Raw genomic sequence first — 25,331 nt, forward strand, 5'->3', positions numbered from 1 at the left:
ATAAATTTTCTCGGAAACAACAAGGCAGACAACTACAGGTTGTTGGTGGAAAACCTCCTCAAGGCATACAAAAGCCTTGGTTGCGACATGTCACTAAAGGTACATTTTTTGCACTCTCATCTAGATTTTTTTCCACCGAACTGCGGAGCAGTGAGCAACGAGCACGGCGAGCGATTTCACCAGGACATTGCAACAATGGAGAAACGCTATCAGGGCAAATGGAGCCCATCAATGCTTGCAGACTATTGCTGGACAGTGACAAGAGATGCTCCATTTAATGAATACAAGAGACAAGCCAAGAAGCGCCGAGTAGACACTGAATAGGACTAAACTATGTACAGAATAGTTTTTTGCCTTTTGTTTCATAATAAATTTTATTTATATAACCCTTTTGCTGATTTTTAAAGTGTTACATAAACAGGACAGGTGAAATATTATCATGTAAAGCAACCATAAACACATGAAAAGACCTAGGTTTACAATTTATGATTAAAACTCTACTATCTACACAATATACATAGACATAAAATGTAAAAACTTAAATATCTTAGAAACAGTAGCCAATCAGTTGTTTTAATTGTCATATTTGAATTCAGCACATCAAAATACATAATAAATAGCACATTTTATCTCTGAAGCAGACGACTTCTCAAAAATTGTAGACCAGTGATTATTTGCAAAAACCAATAAAATTGTTTCAAAAGAAGTGATCATTTGTGAGCAGGAGGAACTGAGCAGAAAATGGAAGTAGGTTATATTATATCTGTGTGCATACAAGTGAGAATTGATGTATTTACTTATCTTACTGTTATTCTCTCCCTTCTAGCCAACCCAAAACATCTTAAGCATTTATATTGGTGTGTTGTAGATGTAAGGGCCAGACATGCCATTCACATCCGGATCTGAACTTTCCCAAGATTCAGGGGTGTTCAAATCTAGGGGTTTGATTCAGGCACATCTCTATTTATTTCACACTCTTAGCCAGCCCATCTTGTCTGTCTCCATTACGAGTAAGGTATGCCACCAGTTACAGAAAACGGGTGTCATTAAAGATGATTCGAAGGCAATAAACACCCGTTATTGTAACCACATTAATACCAATGTGGATCTTTGCCTTCCTCTAGTGGCTGAACCAAGTATAGAAATTTATATCTGGTCTTGTACCCTAAGTAATAGATGCAGAGGTCATGGGTTTGATACTAGCAGAGAACCTGCCTAAAGGATCATCACACTAACTGTGATCCTCCAGAGATAGCTGCTTTCCATTTGCAAACCAGTCCAGATAATGCCATCTCTTAAGTTAGATTGGTTGGTTCATAGTTTTTAATGTAATTTTGCAAACATTTCAGGAAGCTCCCGTAGTGGCGAGAGCAGCCCTGTTTCTCGAATGTGCTCGCTTCGTTCACCGCTGCAATCGCGGCAACTGGCCAGAGTGGATGAAGGGGCACCATGTGAACATCACTAAGAAAGGCCTATCCCGTGGACGTTCTCCGATAGTGGGGAACAAACGGAACCAGAAGTTGCAATGGAACGCAGCCAAACTCTTCTACCAGTGGGGAGATGTAAGTTTTCACCTTTTTTCCCTTTAAGCTAAAATAATCAAATGGCAATCAAATCAAATGGAGTGCAGGGGCTCGAAGTGTAATGTCCTTCCTCCTAGCATCCACTTTAGACACGTAGGTCCAGATCCTCAGCAGGCGTAAATCAGCCTGGTTCCATAGAAGCTATGCTGAGATATACCTGCTGAGTGCCTGGCCCTTATTGGAAGCGGCATCATGCACCTGTTAGCTGGAAATGCAGGGGAAAACTCATTTTTACTCCTCATTTGTTGCACTGCAGAGGTTCCAGCATTTTGAAGCCTGTGTATCTGGCTCTAAGTGAGTTTTGTGTTACCTTCCTGTTTTAATAAAAGCAAAGATATAGTATAATGAGTGTCAGGCCAAACAAAAAATAAATACATAAATTGGAGTTTGTAAATAAAATGTTCCCCAGCCTGGGGTCTTTATGTGAGCCTCTCCACATGGATAGCCAAACAGATCCATTGTCCCCTAGGTTAATTCAGATACTGTTCAGGGGCATCTGCTTCAAAAATCATTAAAAACAAATCAAGGTCTTAAAAAAATACAGGCCCTTGATGTAATTGCTCTGCGCCTTCCAGGAGAGATCATCAGCACAGCCTTGCTCCCTCTATGTCTAATCTACCCTATTTGTGGAAAGGACGGGGATTATATACTCCTTTTATTTCCCATCATGCCTTATTCCAGGAGAGGACTGCCTACATGGCTGCCTTGGTGGACTGCATCTCCCGGCTTGCTCTTTTCTCCAGGTTCGGAGAGAGAGAGAGAGAGAGAGAGGTGATTGGCTGTAATCACCAGGAGCTAATTTGATCCCTCCCCATGGAGCCATGGTCAGCAGCAATATGAATTTCAAACTGTTTCCTCCCCACAGTCAGGGCATCCACTGTCCACATAGGGTGACCAGACAGCAAGTGTGAAAAATCGGAATGGGGTGGGGGGTAATAGGAGCCTATATAAGAAAAATACCCCAAAATCGGGACTGTCCCTATAAAATCGGGACATCTGGTCACCCTATGTCCACAGGATTTGTTAAAAGCTACGCTGGAATGGAATATTGCATGGTCCAGGATGGTTCCCCTCCCAAACCTCAAAGGGCCTGTGCATACTGTTGCAGTGATTTGGTACTTGCACTTTTTCCCCCTAGGCATTTTCATCCATCTCAAGGTGGGCTTTTCTGGTTTCACAGTGACAGACTGAAGGAAGCCTCCAAATCTGTGACTCTGGAGAACTAGATTCCAAAGACCCAATGTCCATGATGTGAGAGCAACATTTCATGCCAAGGGACCTAGTTGGTGTTATTGCCAATGAGCAGACACTGAAAACGAATAATTCATTAACTCAATACAAAGGCCCTTCAGTGTTTTGAGATGCTGGGCTTTCTCCTGCCCCAAGGTAACAAGGAGGGGGCCATGGAATTCTGATGGCTCTGGCTTCCATTGGCGCTTGCTGCATCCCTGCTGATTTAGCAGATAAGTAAATACACAGAATTTTCATCTGTGTCAATACTTTTATTTAAGCAAGTAGTTGCGTGGGTCAGGACTAGCTATCCTGCTGAAGAAAGGTAGAAATACCTGCAGCGACAGAAATCAGTGGCACTCTGCAAGAGAGAGTTCAGGGACAACACCCTTCAACTCAAATTGGAGACATTTCAGGGTTACTCCTCCATCCCCCTTCTCCCAACTCTGGCCCACTCACTTACAAAGGAGAGCTGTGAAATACTGAAGAGGGAGGGGCCTGTGATTTACCCCCTTTCTTGAAAGCTAGGAGATGTCTGTAGTGCCTCCTTTCTCTTCACCCTGTAATATTAATAACAGATATGGGTTACAGTCACCAAAAGTGAAACCTCCCCCATGTCCCCAGTGGTATGGGTGATGTTCGTGAAGGGCATGGTGTATAAAGGCAGCAATTACTCTAAAGAGCACTTTGCAATGGTAAAAGGCTGTGGTTCTCATTAGCCTTCAGACACATTCTGGCATCACTCTAGGTTATAAGGACACTGTCAATGTTTGGGACTTGGGGATTTTTATAGCTTTCAGTTTATTATTTTTTAGCTTCTGTTTTATTTCTAATTCCCTTTTGGAGGCTTTTACATAAAATGTCTTTCCCTGCAGCAAATATTGATTTTTTTTATCTTATGGGTTTCAAATACAGCAGGAGCCAACATAGCTCTCTTGTGTTTACCTCTCCCGGCACCGTACAACATGTTTGTGGAAATGTGCTCAGCTCTTGGAGTAGAATTTTTGAGCTAATTGCTTAGCAGCAGTCATGCAGAGGGAGCACACTCTTATTATTATTATTTATTAATTATTATTTGCACCTCTCCCTCTCTTTTTTTTACTTTATTTTAAAGTAGGGGAAAATTCAGAGCTTGACAGTGCAACGTTTCCCCCATATTTAACACCTGTCTGGTGCTCTTGGAAGGTGCCATATTGACATGCATCTCTGGAGACTTAAGTCTTCTGTTTATCTACAGAGCCGGGGCAGCGTGGTCAGCACTTCACTTTGACCTAGGACCATTTTCTTGGGGATGGCTGAGGAGCACACAACACATTTCAGGAGGAGGCTCCAAAGGCAGCTTTTGTGCTATCTCAATCCTGAGCTAACTGTATGCAAGGCTGGTCCACTGGTGTAACCTGTGGCAGCAGCTTAGAAGCTGTTTTAAATTATTCTGGCTACTAATGACCTCAAGAGGCCACTGTGCGAGCTGGGGGTTGCCTAGGTATAAGGAAGCTCAGGTCACATCCCTTCACCTGACCATCCCAACTAGGGAGCATAAGAGCCACTACACCCAGCTCTGTGCCACCAGAGGTGCAACCCTGGCTCAAGAGCCACTTCGCAGTGGGACATGAAGCTTCTGTACCACAAGGGAGATTCTGGGCCAAAGTCAATAGGATTGAGAGGGCAGGCCACTCTCCAAGCCCATTTAGTCCCTGGCCTCTTCCTTCACACTGCCAGCAAGGTTGCTGAGTTGTGCTAATTGTGGGGATGGTTTTTCTGGGAGATACACTTGAGCACTGAGAGTCATTCAGATACCGCGGTGGGGGGTGCCATTATAAAACCCTGGTTAGATAAAGAATTAGTCTCAGGCCACCAGACCTAACCTACCAAATAGCCCTCCCATAATAATGACTTTAAGTCTCTACTGACCTGGGCAGGATTCAGAATGCCACTAAAAGTGATGAGCCCATTACTGATCCCCTGAATTTGCCAATCCAATCCCACCAGTGACATTGTCTCTTTAAAAGACAGACTTTTCAGTGCGTTCTGGTCAGTCTAGTCTATCATTGCCTGTGGCTTCTTTTGTTAAGCTGCCTTCTTCTACTTGGAAATATATTGCTCCATCCATTATCTAGGCTAGCCCAGGATAACTCCGGCAATCAGTTCCTATTAGGAATTCAGTACAAATTAGCATTATTAGTTAGGTTGCTGTGTAATTATAGCTGATTGTTATATCATCAGTCAGGGTAGACAATAGAGGAGTAGTAATGAGTGGTAAATTTACTGCATCTTTGAAAACCAAACAAGACATTCCTTCCTTAAATAACTGAAGTGAGGAGAGAGAAAATGGTATGAAGGATTTAGAGCTTACTCAGCAATGTGTAACCTCACAGATAACTGTGATTGACAACCATCCAGATCAGCTTGCAAACCACACAGTTCCACATTCTCCTATCCCATAGCAGAGTCTATCATCTCCATTGAATAGCAACTGCTTAGTAGCAATGGGAATGAGCCTTAATCATACCTATTTGTGACTGCTTTTCTTTCTCTGCTTCACTTCAGTTTAGGCAGATAAATTATATGCTGCTGGTGTGTCAATTCTAAGATTCAAAGGATCAAAAAATCAGCTTTAGTCTGTCTCTCAGGAACTCCCTCTAAATCCAAGAGGGCCTCAGTGCCAAATTGTTATTAAAACAAAGAAATGACTCCCATTTGCTATCTTACAAAATGATGCTATAGCAAGGTAAAATGTTCTGTGTGATTTTCCATGTTCTCTTAGATGTACATTGCTTACATACAGCATCACTTCGGAAAAAACCTCGGGAGTTCTGAAATGGTCTTAATGTTAAGCATTCTGCTTGCTAATTGACCCATCTGTGGCATTGCCCTCAGAACCTCCGCTACTCTAACATTCGGTAACGAGGCCATTAGAGCGGTTTTGTTTGTTTGTTTGACTGGAGAAAATTTTTTTTTTTAGGTTTATTTTTTTCCCTTCAATGGGAATCTCTCTCTCCTAGCTGCTTATATGCCCCCCCATCTGAGTGCCTCACAATCTGTAATGTATTTATTCTCACAACGGCCTGTGAAGTAGGGCAGTGCTATTATCCCCATTTTATAGATGGGAACTGAGACATAGAAAGGCTAAGGGCCAATTTTTTAAAGGTATTAAGCTGCCAAACTCCCATTGAAATCCATGGGAGTTAGCTGCCTAAATGTCTTTCAAAATCTGGGCCTAAGTGATTTGCCCAAGGTCACCCAGGAGCAAAAAATTCAACCCCAGTCTCTAAATTCCAGGCTGTACCCTAACCACCAGACCATCCTTCCTCAGCAGAAAATCTTCAGCAGAAGGATGGCACATATCACTGCATAATTTTGATGAAAAAAGAGGCAGGGGAAGGAGAAGAGGTGGGGGTGGGTAGAGGCGGGGCTGGGGGAAGGAGTAGAGTGGGGGCGGAGCCTGGAGCAGGGTCGGGGGGTTGAGCACCCCCCAGCAGTTTGAAAAGTTAGCGCATGTGGTTTCAAACAAATATAAAACACTTTTTCCAAATTTTGATAAAGTTTCAGAATTTTGACCAAAAATGGAAGAAAATATTTGCAATTTGTTCGGTGGTGATTCCACCCCTCCCTCCCAACCCCACAGTTTTCTCGATTGCTCTAGTGATTTAAAAAAAAATGCCCAAATGTTTTGTTCTTAACATGAAATTTCCAGCTGCCTCAGAATGGGCAAGATCCAGGTGAGTCCCCTCCGGTCTTCATTCCCTTGTGCTTTCTTTTCCTTCCTTCTTGCCGGCAGGCAATTGGCATCCGACTCAACGAGCTGTGCCACAGTGAGAGTGAGAGCCCAGCCAACCTGCTGGGCCTCATTTATGATGAGGAGGCCAAGCGGAGACTGAGAAAGGAGGATGAGGAGGAAGACTTTTTAGATGACAGTAAGGAGACTCCCTTTACTACAAGAACCCCCGCTTGTAAGAACCTCTGCTTTAGGAGCACTTAATTTTTCTTCTTCTCTTTCATATTCTTGCCACCCAACTGTATTCCCCACCAATTCCCTTCCCCTTCTTTCTGTGCCTGATGTAAAATATACCATATGAGTAGGAGCAGTAAGAGACAATGAAAAGAATAGCTTCTAAAACACAGGCAAGTGCGTTGCAATTACTGTAGATTGTGATTATAAATAAATCTGATCAATCTTTTATATCTAGGCTCAAGTGCTTGTACACCATTCTGACTCCCCTTCTTCAAAGACATCCTCGCCAAAAACAAAAAAACCACATTTTTTTCAAAATCAGCTACATCTGAATGTTCTTAATATTGACGGACCAGATCCTCAGATGGTGTAAATTGGCATAGTGGCACCAAATACTTTGGATTTAAGTATTTTAATTTCCATGTATTGATTCTAACACAAAAATGTAGTGAGGCGGTACAGAAAGTATCATTAAAAAACATACAATGTACCGAATTGCTGAAATAAACACATTTTAAGGACGTTGACAGATTCTGAAATCGTAACATGATCTGTAATCAGAATAAATAAAATCACATCACATACAGACATAGGCTACAGGTGAAGATAGCAATGAACATTATATCCTCTCCAAACACCATTTGTATATGTGTGGTCTGTAATGTACTGGCTTGTGTGTATGTGTACTACTGTTTTTCCACTGAATGTCATATATTAGTGCTGTTTATGTATCTATTGGCTTCCTTTTTGTGGTTAAGGAGCTGCTCTTTTCACTGCATAACGGCCACTCTGCTAGAGGCAATGGAATTGTACTCGTGTGAAATCACTGAGAGAGTGGAGAATCAGGCCCTAAGTATCTGAATTTCCTTCCCAGCGCTTTGCAATATGCCATTTGCTCCTGACCACAGTGCCTTAGCCTAAGTGGCCATGGATGGCTGTCCTGCGCCAAATTCTGCCTTATGCTGGTACACATGAAGTGGTGGAATGCACAAGGGATGGAGCCTTCCCCTACATACCTTGAATGACCCATGAGGCTAGGCGGAACTGCAGTCCCTGTATTTGAGAAAGCCTGGACTGTTCCATTCCTACTCCACCAGGGGTGCCAGATACTCCGAAAGGACAGGTGGGTAGGAGGCAGGGCCACTGTGTCGGATAGATCGATGGGGGAAGCTGGCAGACAGCACCCCATGAAGGAGTGTAGAAGCAGGAGTGCTCTCTCTACATGCCAGGGAGTTCAGAATGCCACTCAGCCGCCGCACTATGACTTAGTCTACACTGGGTGTTCTGCTGGCAGAACTATGACGGCCAGCGGTGTGAAAACAAATCACACCCCTTAGCCGAATGTCAGCCAAACCCCCAGTGCAGACGCAACTATGCTGACAGAAAAGTGCTTCTGTCCACTTAGCTAATTTGGTGCAGAGGCAGTTATGCTGGCAAAACTCCTTCTGTTAGCTTACACTGCGTCCCCACTAGCAGGCTTTGCTGGCATAGCTCTGTCAGCCAAGGCTCTGCAGTGTAAACAAGTCCTAAGACAGAGTACCTCCTAGAGCTTCCCCTGAGAACCTATGCGTGCTCCAGTGTATCTGCCTGTTCAGATCATTTTAGTTCCTGTGAACTCCATCACTCGTGCCAGGTGAAATAAACAAGGAGCCTGCAAGCGAGGCAAATGTAATCAGGCTTCGTCTGGTAGCCTATAGCGTCCTCTCTATTCCTGAAACATTCCCTTGTTTGTTCAGTTTCTGCATGTTTCTTTGTGCAACACGACAGGTTGAGATGTGAGAAAAACCAGTGGGAACATTTTTATCTCCAAAAGACTTTTGGATGGTTCATTAAGTGACAAGCCCAAAACATTCCAAAAAAATCAGCATCATTAGTAGTTTCAAGAGACCCCAAAACAACTACCAGCTTTTTTTCCTTCTATATATTAGCCCAAAAAATTCTTTGCAAATTGGTCAAGGCAGCAAGAACACTTCATTGTCTTCAAGGTTTGGATGGGTGTTGGACCAGTTGAAAAATATCATGAACATAGATTTTGAAGCTGAGCATATAGACTCCATTTCAGCAAAGCCACTTACACATGTGCTTAACTTTAAGCCTGTGAGTAGTTCCATTTGTGTAAAGTCAAGCACGCCTGTAAATATTTTGCTTTGCTGAATCCCTCTTTAATGGAAATTTTTATCGTACTAATTTCCAAACACTTGATGGTGCAATAACTGCATGTTTTTGTGCCATCTCTAAATGACATTTGTATTCATTATGTAGAACAAAGTTGCAGGGCTGCTGCCCTATTTAGTCTTCTGGACAGTTATAAACAGTAGGCACAGTACTTGTATGTTGACTGTTCACAATTATGTGCATGATTTTTAAAAAGAACAAGTGTGACAATGATGCTACCCTTTCCCAAGATTATTGCCATGATAATCTCACTTAAAATGACTGCTGATTTGTTATTGGTTTGAGTTCATCTTCATTGAGGACACAAGCTTAGCCATAATTGCAATCTATTTGGCTGAATGCAAAGGTGTAAAGGGCATAAGAGTATCTGTTTCTAAATCTGTGTTATGCTAATATATAGTTTTGTATGTAGAGTTTATATTTTGAGACCACTTCGAGTTAGCAGATGTTTTGATAACAACATATCACACGTATATGGGATTTGTGCTGACAGATAGATACGTGCATGGATCTGTCCTTTTAATATTAGAAAAGTAATATAGGAGTCTAGAATTTAATCATAACACTTTTCATATGCACCTTGCATTGTGCACCATGTGTGTCCATCAATTCTTGGTTCCAAATTTTGTATCGTGTTTTCTCTTACCAAGCAAATCTCATTTCCCAGGCACTGTGAACCCTACCAAATGTTGTTGCCCTTTTGCCCTGAAGATGGCAGCATGCCAGCTTCTCTTGGAGATCACCACCTTCCTTCGAGAGACCTTTCCCTACATGCCCAGGCCACGTACTGAGCCTCTCGTGGTAAGTGAGCCATAGGAATTAGAGATGAAGAAGTTCCCATGAGGTTATTTTCCTCATAACACCTGATGAAAAGGATAGATTGGTGGCAGGGATTTAATTGCGGTGAAGTTTCCACAGAAGGCTGAATGGTTAAGACACACCATTCCTATTAATGTTAATGAGAGTCACAGGGCAGGTCCACACTATGGCAGGGATCGATGCTCTTGAGATCAATCCACTGGCGGTCGATTTAGCGGATCTAGTAAAGACCCGCCAAATCGACTGCAGATCGCTCTCCAGTCGATCCCTGTACTCTACCCCCGACGAGAAGAGTAAGGTAAGTCGACGGGAGATTTTCTCCCGTCGACCCCCCGTGGTATAGACCCCGTGGTAACTCAACCTAAGGTACATCAACTCCAGCTACGTTATTCACGTACCTGGAGTTGCATAGCGTAGGTCGACTTACCGCAGTAGTGTAGACATAGCCTTAGACCCAAATCTCAGTACATCACTAATAACAGTTTACCTGACAGGCCGACATGATGTGGCATCACGGCCGTGAGAGTTTGAAGTTGATTGCTAAAATCTTTTACAGACCTCCAATGGAGTGAATCAGCCAAAGGGAAGAAATCAACATGGCTCTTTATTGACATTTTCACTATGTAATAAATGGCAGCGTTACAAAACTGTGTTACAAAACCACAGGGTCTTAGAGGTGGAAATGCATCTTACTAAAACAGATATGTTGAAAGTAAGAACATCCTGGGTAATTAGGATCTGTAGGGATCTATGTCTTTGAGCCAGACAGAAATGCTGCTGATTAATAATTTTTCAAACTCTGCTGTGGGAGAAGAAGAGGAGGACTTGTTTTATAGTGTGAAACTGGAAGAAAACTTAGTCTCACTGTGTAAGAGTCTATCAGAAATAATATCGTTAGCCTGATGTTTTGAATCTTATACAAGTACTGAACAATTATGGCCCCATAACATTCAGGAAATAAAATGAACTGAGTGTTATGTTTTGAGTTAGAAATGGGTTAATGGGGGTTTCTTTGCACAAAGAAAACTTTCTGGCTTGCTTGTACTTTTAAAGAGAATTGGGTGTATGAAGATTTGGTTCCTTTTTGCTGTTGTTGCTGATAAAGCTAAGTTGCTAGCAGAGCAGCTTTTTGCAGACATAAACCTGGATAAGAGCCGGAATTAAATCTGCAGTGAAAACATACCTAAATGAGTGGTTGATTCTGAGATGTTCTAAGCATTTGTAGATTCCACGCATGTCAGTGGGGCCTTGTCTAGACTAGAGAACTAAACTGTTTGTACCTGAACCAATAATGATGAGCCAGTTTACCCACAAACAGTTCACTCCATCCAAACTAGTCGGGCTGAATTGCTTTAAGTTTTGCCTTGTGTCCAAAATCATTTCAGTTGCAATGTGATCTGAATGCCTCTCTCACAGTTCCTGGGTCATCTACCAGAAGCAGTATGTTGTGGGAGTTTTCATAAAGCCAGGGGTACACTGGGAGTGGGGGGGGGGCAGTGAAAGATGAATCGAACCCTTTCAGCTAGTCTGCATCCACATTTGTTCAGACTAAACCAGTTAAACTGGGATTTTCAGCGCTGCCTAATGGGGTTGAGGTGCCCAATTCCCAGTGAACCAAAGTGCCCAACTCCCCAGACGCTCCTTTGAAAATCCAGCCTTAAACTGATTGTTAAGCAAGAGGAAAAGTCATTGTTCTTATCACTTATTATATCATCTGTTGGACCATTTAGGAAGTTTTCTAAGGGGCTGCAAAGTGTTCTACAAGTGTTCTAAGGGCTGTAACTGGTCTAATTTCTCTCATGCAAAGCAATTACACATGTTCAGCACCACTAAGTCTGTAATGTTTCTACTCTTTTGTATGTTAGTAACTTCAGTAGGAGTTACAGCTGAGCACCCATGGGCAAAATCTCCTGAGTGTGAGAAAAGAAACTTATATTTCCTCATGATTAACTTTTTGGATTGTTTTAAGACAGTTTACTACAGGGGTTGTCTATAGGCAGACCGTGTGCCAAATCTGGACCACCAGATGCTTTTGAACAGACCCAAAAATCTTTTTATTTACTTATTATCATTATTGTTATTGTTTTTGTATTATTTTTTTCTGGAGTCTGGACCTTGACTATACCTTGGCCAAGAAATTTGGACCTTGACAAAAAATAATTGATTACCCCTCGTTTACTATAACACCTCTTCCCCTGTTAAGCCTGACAAGTAGCTCTGCCATTTTACATTTCTATACCCTAGTGGTTTTCATGCTGAACAGTCTCCAAGGTATCAGTGTCACCAAGTGGATGTTGTGAATAAAATTATAAATGAGTGGGGCTTTTTAACTGCACTCACTGTATGTGCTTCTCGCCAGCCATTTTGAAAACAGAACCCTATGTGTTTAACCTGCCTTTTTTACAGTCTCTGCTAAGGGAAATGGATGTGTATATCTGAATACTGGTATAATTGTAATGTTGCCCCTTTGGATCGAATGGTTAGTCAGTGTTCGGGGCATTGCAGGGTTGTGTCTGCCAGGAACAGAAATGGATGATCCGAGTCAGGCGCTGTCCTGTTTGTTTACCAAGAAAGAACACACAGTCCTGTTTTCTTGAAAGCAGCAGAAACAAACAGCAGGCAGTTTCCTTGCTCACTATTTACAAGTTTGCCTCTCTAGTCAGCTCTGTGCCCAAGGAGCTCTGTCTCTCTACTCTCTTTGAGGGCCATGCTCATGACTGCTTCTCTTGCTGTCTGCTGGCGTTTTCTTTGTTTTTCTGCCTCTGGCGCGTACACGCACACATACACACGCACACATAGCCTGCTGCAACCAATCCCCTAACCTCCCTGTGTTTGCCACCAGTCCCAGGAAAATCCCCCTGACCACACTGTTCATGCAGCCTAGTGGCTCGGGCAATACCCTCCAACTATCAGTACATAAAGGGGCATTATATTGCTCTATCCATTTAGCCTGAAAGAAGGGTGATTAACATACCCATCGTCTTTAACCAGATCTGTGATCGTCTATAGATCAGAGGCCCAGTTGATGGCAGCTATTAATATTTTCCAGCAGAACAATATCCCCTTGCATTGAGCATACAGGAGTTGAGATCCAAATTCAATCGGGATTTGAAAATGTGTCAGTGTAGGTTAGATATGAAGGGATTAGGCTAACTGGGAATTTAGTTCCAGATGGTAGAAGTAGGATTTCCATTTGAGGGCAGTTCTTGATATAATGATAATATTTTGTTGCTGGAGAAAAGTATAAGAGCTCACGCAATTCACATGTTTCTGTGGTCCACATGATGCTACAGGACCTGGAGAGCTGCAGGTTGCGTCTGGACCCTGAGCTGGACAGGCACAGGTATGAGAGGAAGATCAGCTTTGCTGGGATTCTGGATGAAAATGAAGATTCAAAAGACTCCCTGCACAGCAGCAGCCACACGCTTAAATCTGACACTGGCTGCGAAGAGAAGAAAGGTTTGTCAGCAGAGTGACGCTTTCATGTTCTCAGGGCTTGTTATGTGATGCTGTATTTTATGTCTCTTCATTTCCATAGACTGTGTTAAAAAGCAGGAAGCCATAGAGCCACATGGCTTGAATAATTTTTGAGCTGCAACATTGCCTATGTTATGTGTGGAAAACAAACATTTTTAAGTCATCAGGATAATGATATTAGCAGAACCAAACGGGTTCTAAAAAGCAAACGGTGTAAATTCAGTGGTATCTTTTGGTGCAATGCTCAGTTAGAAGTATCAGTATTTGAATTGATTTTTGTATTTTCGGATACCATTCTTCAGTATGGGATAAAAACCACACATGGGCCGAAAGATTGAACCCTTCTGTGAAAATCCCTACCTGTTCAGAGGTCATGGCATTTAACAGAATTAGTGGTTTAACCCCTGACCTCTTTTGGTTCTTTACTACCACATGAAAAACACATACCTATGTGGCTCTTGATGGCTAGCAGGTTAATATTACCAACGTATTGCGTACTGTACAAGCAACGCTCAAGCTCACTGTGTTTGCTGAGGGCAGCAGAATGTTTTCCATTTTAAAACCATCTCATGCAAAATCCCCATACTATATGATGGTACAAGTGTTGCAATACAATATGCAGTCAGTAGTTACTTGACATTTGCTATTAGAGACTCAATGCTCTGGACAGTTACCTGTAAATGACAGTCCAGTTTGTGTGTTTTAGAACATTTGCAAGGTAAACTGTTTAAAATCTCTTTCATAACAGACATGTAAAGATATAGACATTCTGTAACAATGTTTTTTTTAAATGGATGGGATTTATGGTTTGTGATCTTGTGAAGAATTATACTTGGTGCTAAACAATGCAGACCATCCAAGGGTATCCACAGTTGTAGCTTGCCTTTGAAGTCAAGCATGAGATTTCCCTTGACTATGAAGGGCTTTGGGTCAGGCCCGCATTGCATTCACGCTCATGTTTGAGCTGTGATTCCATTCACAAGTAGATACATTCATACATGAAACGTTTCCAAGAATCATGTGTAAAACTGCCTCCAAAAACATGTGGAATGGGAGAGCTCCTGATAGCGAAGGCAGCTTTCCATCAAGCTGCAAAGAGTCATCTTGAAGATTCCTCACATAACCCACTTCCTTTTCTTCTTGACTCTTGTTAGCAGCCCCAGAACACACAAATCTCCAGAATTTGACGTTGCCAAATAAATCAGGATGAGAAGTCCCTTATGAACTAGGTGGCTGCAACTTTAAATTTTAAAAAGGCTTCAATAGCAACTGCCTGCAACCACCTTGTGCTGTGATGCCATCAGATCTTCTGAGGAAAGCAAGATTGGGCTGGCAGAGTACGTGAACAGGAGGCCTCCTCAAAACATTAGGTGCTGCAAGAAATGGTGGTGGTGGTAACATGGAAATTAGGTTTGCCCCTGCCTGGTTACTGTGCAGCACACTTTTGGATACAATGTAAAATCTTTTTTTCTCTCAAGAATAGTTCCAGCTCATTCTGCTTAACTAAATTCTCCCTGCAGTTTCAGTAAAGCATGGGCGTCCTTCTTCACTTCTTGCCCTAAGGTTTGGTGTAGTATTGCTGTGCACGTTTTACAAAGCTGCTACGTTGCACCCAAAGGCAGCTGCATTTTAGTGGTGGGAAAAGTGATCCCTATATAGAGACTGTGTTTCCGTTTATACATTAGCAAAGTGCTTTGCGATATTTTGTTCTGAAATAGGCTAAACCAAATACAAGATATTATTTTTTTAAAGTGTTCTTTGCTCTGACTACAGCCTGCTCTACTGGGAATTTACCTCGGCTAAAACATAGCAGATGCAAAGGCGTCTTTCTGAATCTATAATTGTCTAGCTGAAAATTGTTGTTGTGTGACTGTAACTAAATTTTTCTCACCTGCAGTGACAAAAGGACAGGCCTCTTTACCCCAATCTCTTTGACAAGTACTAATCCGTTTATTTCCTTTCATCTCCTCTTGAGTGGTAATTACTTTGCTTGATGGTCAACCACAGGTTTGTCTTAACATCTATGCAAAAACTACGATTTTACTGTGTCTAACCTCCTACAGGTAGGTCCAAAGCATAGATATACTAATTTAGATTAACAAGTAGCCCCCAGAAAGTTTTATGTACTAATTGTGTGCTAAGAGGTTTCTACAGATTTCATGAAATGTGGCTAGGTGTGCCAAAACAGCGGTGCTTTTCAGGGGAATCTAGCCAGCTGTGCTTAGGTTGACCAGAATCTAGCCAGCTGTGAGTTAAGTCTCAGTTCAGACACTGGGAGGGAGATTCTCAAATCACTCAACAGTGATCTGTCCAGCTGACTAATGAGCAGTGCTGATTAGCTCCAAAAAGGAGACTCATCCAGCCCTTTTCCATCAATAGGATGTTAGCCACCAAAATGGGTTTATGGGTGAGGGTAGGAGGATATAAAGCTGGGGAAATCAGAGGGATTTTCAAGGCTCAGAAGACTGATTTTTCAAGTCCAAATATAATTACATATATATATTTTTCTTACCTATTTTATACCAAAAGGTGTACACCAGTCCAGTCTCTACAGAGCACCGAAAGGTGATCTTGTATGTTCTTCTCTGAATAGATCAACAGTTTAATGACTGAGTGTTGCAACATTTGGACTCATGTGCTGCCATTGTTTTGCCTTTGAAATAAGAGGAGAATAAAATGCAAATGATCGGTGCTTTGAACATTGAACCATTTCATGTTTGTGCTCATCAGAAACACAAAGTGTCAATAGATGTATTTTTAGTGCCTGAAAGCTGCTGCTTTGTCTGAAGGAGAGGAACTACATGCTGTTTTTCCTTTAAAGCATTCTAATGATGAAGAGTATCATGCAAAGACAGGGATTTATGCAAATATAACTTCAAAGAAGTAACGTGTACTATACTACTAATCTGGCAAACCAGGCTAGCTATCTGCAGTCATAAATGCTGTGTGAATGAACTAGGTGATCCTGCTACAGGGGCAGATCTGGGTTTGCAGACCTTGAGTCAGCAGGAGGATAGGTTTGTCAGAGAACCCATGTCTGCACTTGGCATTCAACCACTGGTGGACAGCAGCTGTTGTATGTGCACCAGTGCAAATTCCAGTGGTGAGCAAAGAAAGCCACAGTTGGCACCAGTTGAGTCTACTTGAGTTTCAAGCAGGAATTAACTCTATCAGTGCCAGTTGTGGTGTTCCTTGTCTTTGCTTGGAGTTTCTACCAGTGCAGTTTACCCATTTGCTGGACATCAGTGGTCAAAGCAGGGTTAATCCCAAGTATAAACAAGCCCAGATCTGATGTAACATGTCTCCAGGAAAGAAGATTCTGAGCACATTTCTGTAAAGCATCCCATACTGAGTGATTGATAGAACTGCATTGGCGCTGGCTTTGGAGGGAGCCTCTTGCCCATCTTCCTTGACAGAAGTAAAGGTGCTGCAATATAGGCTGACAATAAGGAGTCGGGGGAGAAGGGTGGGCTAGGATTTTTTTTAAATGGGGGAAAATTAAGGGGAAAAAAGTCCTCTTTTATTCTTTTAATACAGTTCCCAGCAGGAAGATCAGGATAGGAGGCTCCCGCTTGCTCCAGATTAAAGGAACCCGCAGTTTCCGGGTGAAGAAGGGGGGTTCCCTGTCCAGCATTCGCCGGGCCGGCAGCCTAAAGAGCACCAAGTTATCACGGCAGGACTCAGAGTCTGAGAATGAGGAGCTGCAGCTGTCCCACAGCAGGGACACTGTCACTGACATAGGTAACATAGATGAGATGGGCTAAAAAGGGAGCGGGGCTGCTAGGCAGCATCCAGATTCTGAAATGATTAAAGCAGGTCCAGAAACAATAAATAAATATAAAGATTCATTAGAGTAGGAGAAATCTCCATCTCTCTGAGTTAAGCAGCTGTCTTTTCCTCTTCATGGATTGCATAAGCTAACACCCAGGAAGGCCAGAGTTCAAATCTTGCCACTGGTGCACACTGGAATGTAAAGTCTATTCCACACAAAGGTTGTCAATTTAAATCTCAGTGTTAGTGTATGAACTCTTAAAATACTGGCATTTACCAGACTGCCAGCCAAATTCATGCTGTGCTTAGGAGGAGGTACACGCACACAAAAATCATATGATACAAATATATGACATTTACAAATCATATATATTATATATATGCCATTATATGTAATATATATATAAAATATCATTGTTATATATGATATTTTATTTTCCATGATAGTATATATTGTATATGTATACATGCACATTGTATATTGTATGATATTATATGTGTGTACATTTTATAGTCTATATTATATCATATAATATTCCAGACATATATGTCATTTGAGAGTGTAATAGATATCTATTCATATATGTAGAATGTAAAATTAGTTTATATATAATGGCCTCCGTCTTCAAAAAATTAGTCCTTATACATTTATTTGATAGAAACAAAATAGTCTCCACATCACAAGAAATCTCCATCGCAATTGGCACAAAGTGATAGGGACATCAACAAAGATGTCAAGGATTGGATAAAGACTGAGGCTGAACTAATCTCCCAACCTCAGAGGCCCTTCTGACCCTGTCTGCTTTGCTCATGTTGTACCTCTCTTGTGGATGAATAGGAGAGCTAGTTCCTAATCTGGATACCTTTGCAAATCATAAATTCACTTGAAAAAGAACACAGGACTAATCTGAGTTAAGCCAGAGCCACCCTTAGTGATATTTATGGTAAAATGTTTCCAAAAGCAACTTCAGTTCTAAAACGTGGGCATTATGGAAGACCCCTAGGCAATAAGTGGCTGCTGGAAACACTGGGATCAGCTCAGTGACAAGTCAGAGCTCTCTCCCTTGCCCTAGTTCTCTAGAATTAGCGTGCATAGAGTGTGGATTTTTTTCCCCTTTCATCCCCATTTATATTAGAGTCTTCTCCTGGGCACGTAACGGTGACATTGCCTGGTGGTGGCAACAGCAGCAGTCTGATTCCACTTCAGGTTGGATTTTTGTTGATGGTTTTAACCACAGAGCCCAGTCAATGCAGATCATTGAACCAACAATTTGCAGCATCTTAGTGATGCAAGGAATTTGTTTCCATTGTTTTTACTCCCTCCCTTCTCCCAAAAAAGGGAACAATGTTCACCACTGACTAGTTGGCAAATTAACAGTGACTGTGAATGGTGCTCGTAGTTGCCAGTCCAGCTGATGGCAAGGGGGAGGAGGGTTCCAAAGTCACCCTATGTAATACAGCAGGTTCTGTGTACTGTGATTGGTCTCAGCAAGGCTGGCCTGGCTTACAAGCACCTTCCCTAGCTTTTAAACACATGGGTAGCGGTGAAAACCACCACATTTTGGGGTATTTTTCTTTTGAAGAAGGGAGCCCTTGGAGTGCAAGTGAGCCCAGCATTGAGCCTGAAGTGCTGAGTAACACAGGCACAGAGGAGAATTACCATCGGAACATGTCGTGGCTTCATGTAAGTACCGGTTCCTCGTGATGCTCTCAGACCTAGCACTTTCAGGGTTCAAAATGAATAATTATGATACACTAGTGGTAAACTGTTCACGATTCATGCTTAGTTAGCATAGCATTAGGGTTTTAAAGTGTCTGTAGGCTGCAGCCATTAAAGAGTGGCTGCTCCCCATCTGAAAAATGGAGAGAATACTTCTTTTCTCCCACCATTTGTCTGTCTCCTTTATTTAGATGTTAAGCTATTTGGCCTGGGATCACCCCTTGATATGTGTGTGTACAGCACTTAACACAATAGAGCTGCAATCTCAGTTGGGCCCTATCTCTCTACCTTAAGAGTTCCTAATCTGGGTACCTTTGCAAATTGTAAATTCACTTAAAAAGAAGACAGGATTCACCTGAGTTATATAGCCCCCATGGCCATATCAGCTGAGCTTCTCACCGTCTTCCATGTATTTATCCTCACAACACAACCGTGCTATTATCCCCATGTTGCAGGTGGGGAGCTGAGACTCAGACAGACCCAAGTGACTTGCTCAAAATCTCCCAGGAAATTGAACCCAGGCGTCCCCAGTCCTAGGCTGGTCCCTAACGACTAGTCCATCCTCGCTGCCAGGCACTGCTGTAGTACCAGTTATGATCACACCCACCTTAGAAATGTCAGTACATTTGTTTGACTCCTAGTATTATGAGACACTAAAAGGTGCAGTCATTGGTGGACGACTTGATCATGTGCATCTGGCCAGCAAGGTGTAGAGGGCAGTAGCACATTTTCCCATTATGGGAGGGTAGACACACTCATCAATGTAGGGTATAGATCAGAGGGAGCTAAGAATATTTCTGTGCCTGTGCCTGTCTGGTATTTAGTATACATAGATGAAAGCCTGGAGAATTTTAAGGAGTGTGTACTGCAATTAATGTCACGCAGTGATCAACGTCTCTAATAAGCAGGAGATATTGTTGCTCTGTGGAATAAAACCAGGGTAAAAAAAAACAGACTATCTGAGTAAACCTGCTTCATTTAACAGTCATTAAAATTTTTTTCAAAGGGAACACCAGGTTCAAGCCCTTTTCTGTACACAACCGCGTTGGTATTCATTTTGCCCTACAACTTGTGTAAGGCCAAATTCTGGTATTCTTACTGCCACAACTGGTGGAGTAAGTTACTGCTCAACACGAGTAAGGGAACGGACTTTGACCCGCAGCAAGCAATGAGATTCTGATCTCACTCCAGTTTTACATTGGTGTAAATATACTGACTTTAGTGGAGTTGCTCCTTATTGACATCAACAGAAGTGAGGTAAAAAGCTGAAAAGCAAATTAGAATATAGATAATTTAAAAACACATGATTTTTGAGTCCATCTCACAATTTCTGGGGGCCTGACTCATGATTTTTGAATGTTTGGGGTTGGCAGTGCTGGGGCAGGGGGTTTGTTAATGCACAGCACCTCCTCTCTAGCAGGCAAATGAGTGGGGGGTGGGGGTCCCTTTGCCCCCCCCCCCCCGCCCCATTGGCTTTGAGTATTTCACTGCTAAGTACTTGGGGTAAAGAGGGGTTTCAATAGTGCCTGTCTTGTCCCACAGCGCAGGATCTGAAGGTGCCCTCCAGTGCCCACGTGCTGCAGGAGCTGCTCCTACCCCTCAGAGGCAGCAGCTGCAGGGAGCTCCTAGGAGGTTCCATCTCAGATGTCAACTTAGGGAGCTGGGTTTATTCCTATTTTGGGAAGAAGGGATGCCCTAATGCTCCCCTCCCTGAAAGGAACCGACTCAAAACTGTGGTGGGGCTGCCGGTGTTTAATGATGGTCAAATATTTGACAGTTTCTAACCCTGGCCTTCCCCTTTTATTTCACTGGTGTCAGTGACAAAACAGTCTTTACATGAAATGAGGGGAACGCTGGTCGTCTTGGGCATTCTCTCACCGCCAAACTAGTGCTCCTAAATAATAATAATATATGGAGATAGGTATATCTCATAGAACTGGAAGGGACCCTGAAAGGTTATTGAGTCCAGCCCCCTGCCTTCACTAGCAGGACCAAGTACTGATTTTGCCCCAGATCCCTAAGTGGCCCCCTTAAGGATTGAACTCACAACCCTGGGTTTAGCAGGCCAACGCTCGAACCACTGAGCTATCCCTCCCTCCGCCCCCATATAGTTATTTTGAGTAACTTTGAGTAACTCACCCCTCCCCTCTTTGGGTTCCAGGTCATGATCCTGCTGTGCAACCAGCAGAGTTTCATATGTACCCACATTGATTACTGCCACCCGCACTGCTACCTCCACCACAGCCGCTCTTGTGCTCGCCTGGTCCGAGCCATCAAACTGCTGTACGGCGACACCGTGGACTCGCTCCGGGAAAACAATGTGCTGAACAATGTGGCAAGAGGCAAAAAGCAGAAGGAGGTGAGAAGGCCAGTAAATACCACCCAAACTATAGCCCCAGTTCAGCAAGGTACCTAAGCTTGTGACAAATTTTAAACCTTTGACCGTCTCATTGGCTTCAATTGAACTACCTTTGTGCTTAAAGTATGGCACATGCTGAAGTACGTGGGTCATTCAGGGCCATAACTAGCTGATATTTATATATTCCTGAGCTGAAACAGACCAGATGCAGATTTTCTGAATACATGTAATATGGGAGTCTTGTAGGAGTCATTCAAATGTTCAAGTGGTAATAATATCCCCTTAATTGGAAGCAGAAGTATTTGTGTCCTTGACACTGTTAAATTCACTTCATAATCTCATCAGGGCAAAGATTTCAGCATCCCTGTGGGTGAAAATTTTTGCTCTGCAAGTTCATAACATTTCCCTATCACAGAATAGGTGATTAGTTGCCTGTCCACTTGGATAAATGGATATATTGATATGGAACAAAGCAGAGAGGAAACAAATTAAAGAATGCAGAAACGCTGCTCTTCAGAACACTATACTGTGTTCATATGTTCATATCGCCTGACGCAAACTGCAATGCTGCAGTTAAGCCCCGAGGAAAGGAAGCAACCTCTAGAATTGTCACCTCTGCCAGCCGAAAGGCCTGAGTTGAGCACCTGGCAGAGTAAATGAGCAGTAGCTAAAGAGCTTATTCTGCACTCCTGGGTGTTACTTCAGCTCCAACACTGAATTTCAGTGCAAAATGGTAAGCTATACCATTTCATGGCCCATGCCTTAAGAGTAAAGGCTATCAAACAATAGGGATAAAGAAATGGTCACTGGGCAATAAGGCATCTGTGCATACACACACAAAGATTGGGGGTCTTTACATAGGAAAAAAAACTAATGCCATTTATTTCTATCTAATCCATTTATTTCTATGTGTTAGCTCAGCGGTTCTCAAACTTTTTCATACTGTGACCACTCTGGCAACTCCCCATCATCTAGCCAGGATCTAGCTGAAACTATGCTCTCATTTAGCAATAAGAGAAGCTCAGGATGGTTGCAATGCTTGACACCGGTTTGCAACCTCCTTGGGGGTCACGACCCCCCAGGTTGAGAACCCCTGTGTTAGTTGATAGGTTACCACCATTAGAAGGAAAGTCTAAAGCCACACAATATGCTGGAGAAACTGTGGTGCTCTGGATATTGAACATATCATGGCTGGCAACAGTAGGTTTGCTGGTAAATCCCGTTTCTCGTTGTCACTGGGCTACATGATAATCAGCTTGGTTTGACTTTCAGGCAGCCGTAAATTCATGTCCAGGTACCTATTGCTTACATTTCCCTGAGAGGAATAGAACAGTTGATGGATTAGTGCAGTGGGTTGCAAACTCCCTGGCTAGGAGGGCTTTAGATTGGAATTTGTGGACTCTTGATTTTTAACCTTCTTAAAACACTTGTGTTCTAAAATGCACACCCTTGTAACCTTTTGATTAGAGTGTTCTGGGGCACTTTCAGGGAACACATTCAAATTTCTGACTTGGCTTATTGGCTGTTGCCTTGATCTTGTTAAGGAAATTAACATTAAAATAGATTTTTTTACAAAACCCTTTAGAATTAGGGTTACTTATGCCATCTCGCTGGCTGCTAGCACTGCCAGAACAAAAGGACTTATATGGACAGCTTCAGAACCGTGTCTTCAGAATCCACTTGAATTAGATTCCCTGGCTTTACAAACTAGGTGTCTCAGAGATTGTCAGATAACAACTTCATTTCTTTTTCAGTGCTCGGACAAATCATGCCTGAGAACTCCATCTCTGAAGAAGAGAGTAATGGATATCAACTTGGAAGGAAAGAAGGACTCTGGAATGTTGAAATACATCAGACACCAGGTACTGGCTATATCACCTACCACAGTGACATGCTGATTAGGGTAGGTTCTGCCTTGCCCTTTAGGAGGATGTGCAGGGAGAGGAGAAAGGATTGTGGAACCTTGAGCCTGTGCACAGGGTGGGAATTATTGGAGTGCGTGACTACTCCTGAATAATACCCATGGAAGTAAATGGCATCCCCAAAATGGGTAGGATGTGCCAAAGAGTGAGCTGGAGCAGCAGTTAAAAGAATCCCACCCAAAGATTTCATTAAATACATGCAAATTCTAATCCCATTAATAAACTAAAGTAACAATGGAAAAGGAAAGGAAGTTAGAGTCTATGCCTTTAAGCAGGGCCGAATTAGCGCAGGAGCTTTAGGGGCTGCAGCCCGGGGCCCCGGCGCAGCAGGGCTCAAGCAGGCTGCCTGCATTCCATGGCCCCATGTTGCTCCCGGAAGCGGCCAGCTGCTGGCAGGTCTCTGCGGCTCATGGCAGGAGGTGGCTCTGCGTGCTGCCCCCGCCCCCAGCACTGTCCCCGCAGCTCCCATGGGCTGGGAACCGGCCCATGGGAGCTTCAGGGGTGCCGCTTGCGGGCGCAGGCAGCGTACGGAGACACACTGTCCACCTTCCCCGAGGGGCACACAGAGAAGTGCCAGCAGCCAGCTGCGCCACCGGCCAGGAGCTGCCTGTGGTAAGTGACTCCCGGCCGGAGCCTGCACCTCGAACCCCCTCCTGCACCCCAACCCTCTGCCCCAGGTCAAAATCCCCTCCTGCACCAAACTCCCTCCCAGAGCCCGCACCTCTCACCCTCTCCTGCACCCCAACACTCTGCCCCAGGTCAAAATCCCCTCCTGCACCAAACTCCCTCCCAGAGCCCGCACCTCGAACCCCCTCCTGCACCCCAACCCTCTGCCCCAGGTCAAAATCCCCTCCTGCACCAAACTCCCTCCCAGAGCCCGCACCTCTCACCCTCTCCTGCACCCCAACACTCTGCCCCAGCCTGGAGCCCCCTCCTGCACCCAAACTCCCTCCCAGAGCCCACACCTCTCACCCTCTCCTGCACCCCAACCCTCTGCCCCAGGTCAAAATCCCCTCCTGCACCAAACTCCCTCCCAGAGCCCACACCTCTCACCCTCTCCTGCACCCCAAACCTCTGCCCCAGGTCAAAATCCCCTCCTGCACCAAACTCCCTCCCAGAGCCCACACCTCTCACCCTCTCCTGCACCCCAACCCTCTGCCCCAGGTCAAAATCCCCTCCTGCACCAAACTCCCTCCCAGAGCCCACACCTCTCACCCTCTCCTGCACCCCAACCCTCTGCCCCAGGTCAAAATCCCCTCCTGCACCAAACTCCCTCCCAGAGCCCACACCTCTCACCCTCTCCTGCACCCCAACCCTCTGCCCCAGGTCAAAATCCCCTCCTGCACCAAACTCCCTCCCAGAGCCCACACCTCTCACCCTCTCCTGCACCCCAACCCTCTGCCCCAGGTCAAAATCCCCTCCTGCACCAAACTCCCTCCCAGAGCCCACACCTCTCACCCTCTCCTGCACCCCAACCCTCTGCCCCAGGTCAAAATCCCCTCCTGCACCAAACTCCCTCCCAGAGCCCGCACCTCTCACCCTCTCCTGCACCCCAACACCTCTCACCCTCTCCTGCACCCCAACACTCTGCCCCAGGTCAAAATCCCCTCCTGCACCAAACTCCCTCCCAGAGCCTCTCACCCTCACCCTTGGCACCCTCTCCTGCACCCCAACACCTCTCACCCTCTCCTGCACCCCAACACTCTGCCCCAGCCTGGAGCCCCCTCCTGCACCCAAACTCCCTCCCAGAAAGAAACTAATATAACAACTGTTCTAAGGTAAGAAGTAGGCTCTTTTGAATTAACTTAACTATATTCTACATGTTTTAAGACTGAAATGTAACCACAGAACGGCTTTATGTTAATTAAAAGGCAAGTTTAGTATAGCGTTAATAGCCTCGATGTCATAATTGTGATCATTTTGTTTTAAATTAGGAAAAAGACTTCTATACAGGGTCCCCACAAAATCTAATAACCCTGGGCCCACAGGAGAGTTAATCCAGCCCTGCCTTTAAGTATCTGGGTATTCTAATACCTCAAATAATATCAGTAAAAAAAAGCAAGTGTTTAGATACCAGTTGTGAATTTGCTGCAGTAGCAGTTTGTGAAGACTTGTGTGAATATTTATAGCAACGTGTGTGCTGCCATCTTGAAAAAGCTTTGCTTTCCCTTCTAGCTTATCAAAGTTTCAGTCACTGAGTCAGGGAGCAGCAACAATGGCACAGGGCTTAGGGAACCAGTTTTACATCACAATTAACAAACAGCAGATAGTCAAGATGAATAGGTAGCAAACAGCATGTAGGCTGAAATATGCTCACATATGA

At 43.8% G+C, this 25,331-nt stretch overlaps 1 protein-coding gene across 3 annotated transcripts in view; it reads left to right on the plus strand.

Annotated features, from left to right (window-relative positions):
* UNC80 (unc-80 homolog, NALCN channel complex subunit) overlaps nucleotides 1-25,331 on the plus strand; it is a 171,611-nt gene that overhangs the window by 77,487 nt on the left and 68,793 nt on the right. For 2 of the 3 annotated variants that reach the window (XM_065413385.1, XM_065413386.1), the window contains exons 23-29: nucleotides 1,350-1,562; nucleotides 6,592-6,727; nucleotides 9,608-9,741; nucleotides 13,053-13,218; nucleotides 18,591-18,691; nucleotides 20,889-21,086; nucleotides 22,841-22,948. In XM_065413385.1, the coding sequence (XP_065269457.1) occupies nucleotides 1,350-1,562; nucleotides 6,592-6,727; nucleotides 9,608-9,741; nucleotides 13,053-13,218; nucleotides 18,591-18,691; nucleotides 20,889-21,086; nucleotides 22,841-22,948 (1,056 nt within the window). Of the gene's footprint in view, nucleotides 1-1,349; nucleotides 1,563-6,591; nucleotides 6,728-9,607; nucleotides 9,742-13,052; nucleotides 13,219-16,773; nucleotides 16,978-18,590; nucleotides 18,692-20,888; nucleotides 21,087-22,840; nucleotides 22,949-25,331 lie in introns of all 3 variants that reach the window. The other variant, XM_065413384.1, reaches the window with a different exon arrangement.

Source organism: Emys orbicularis, chromosome 11 (genome assembly GCF_028017835.1).
Source record: "Emys orbicularis isolate rEmyOrb1 chromosome 11, rEmyOrb1.hap1, whole genome shotgun sequence".
Taxonomy (NCBI): Eukaryota; Metazoa; Chordata; order Testudines; family Emydidae; genus Emys; species Emys orbicularis.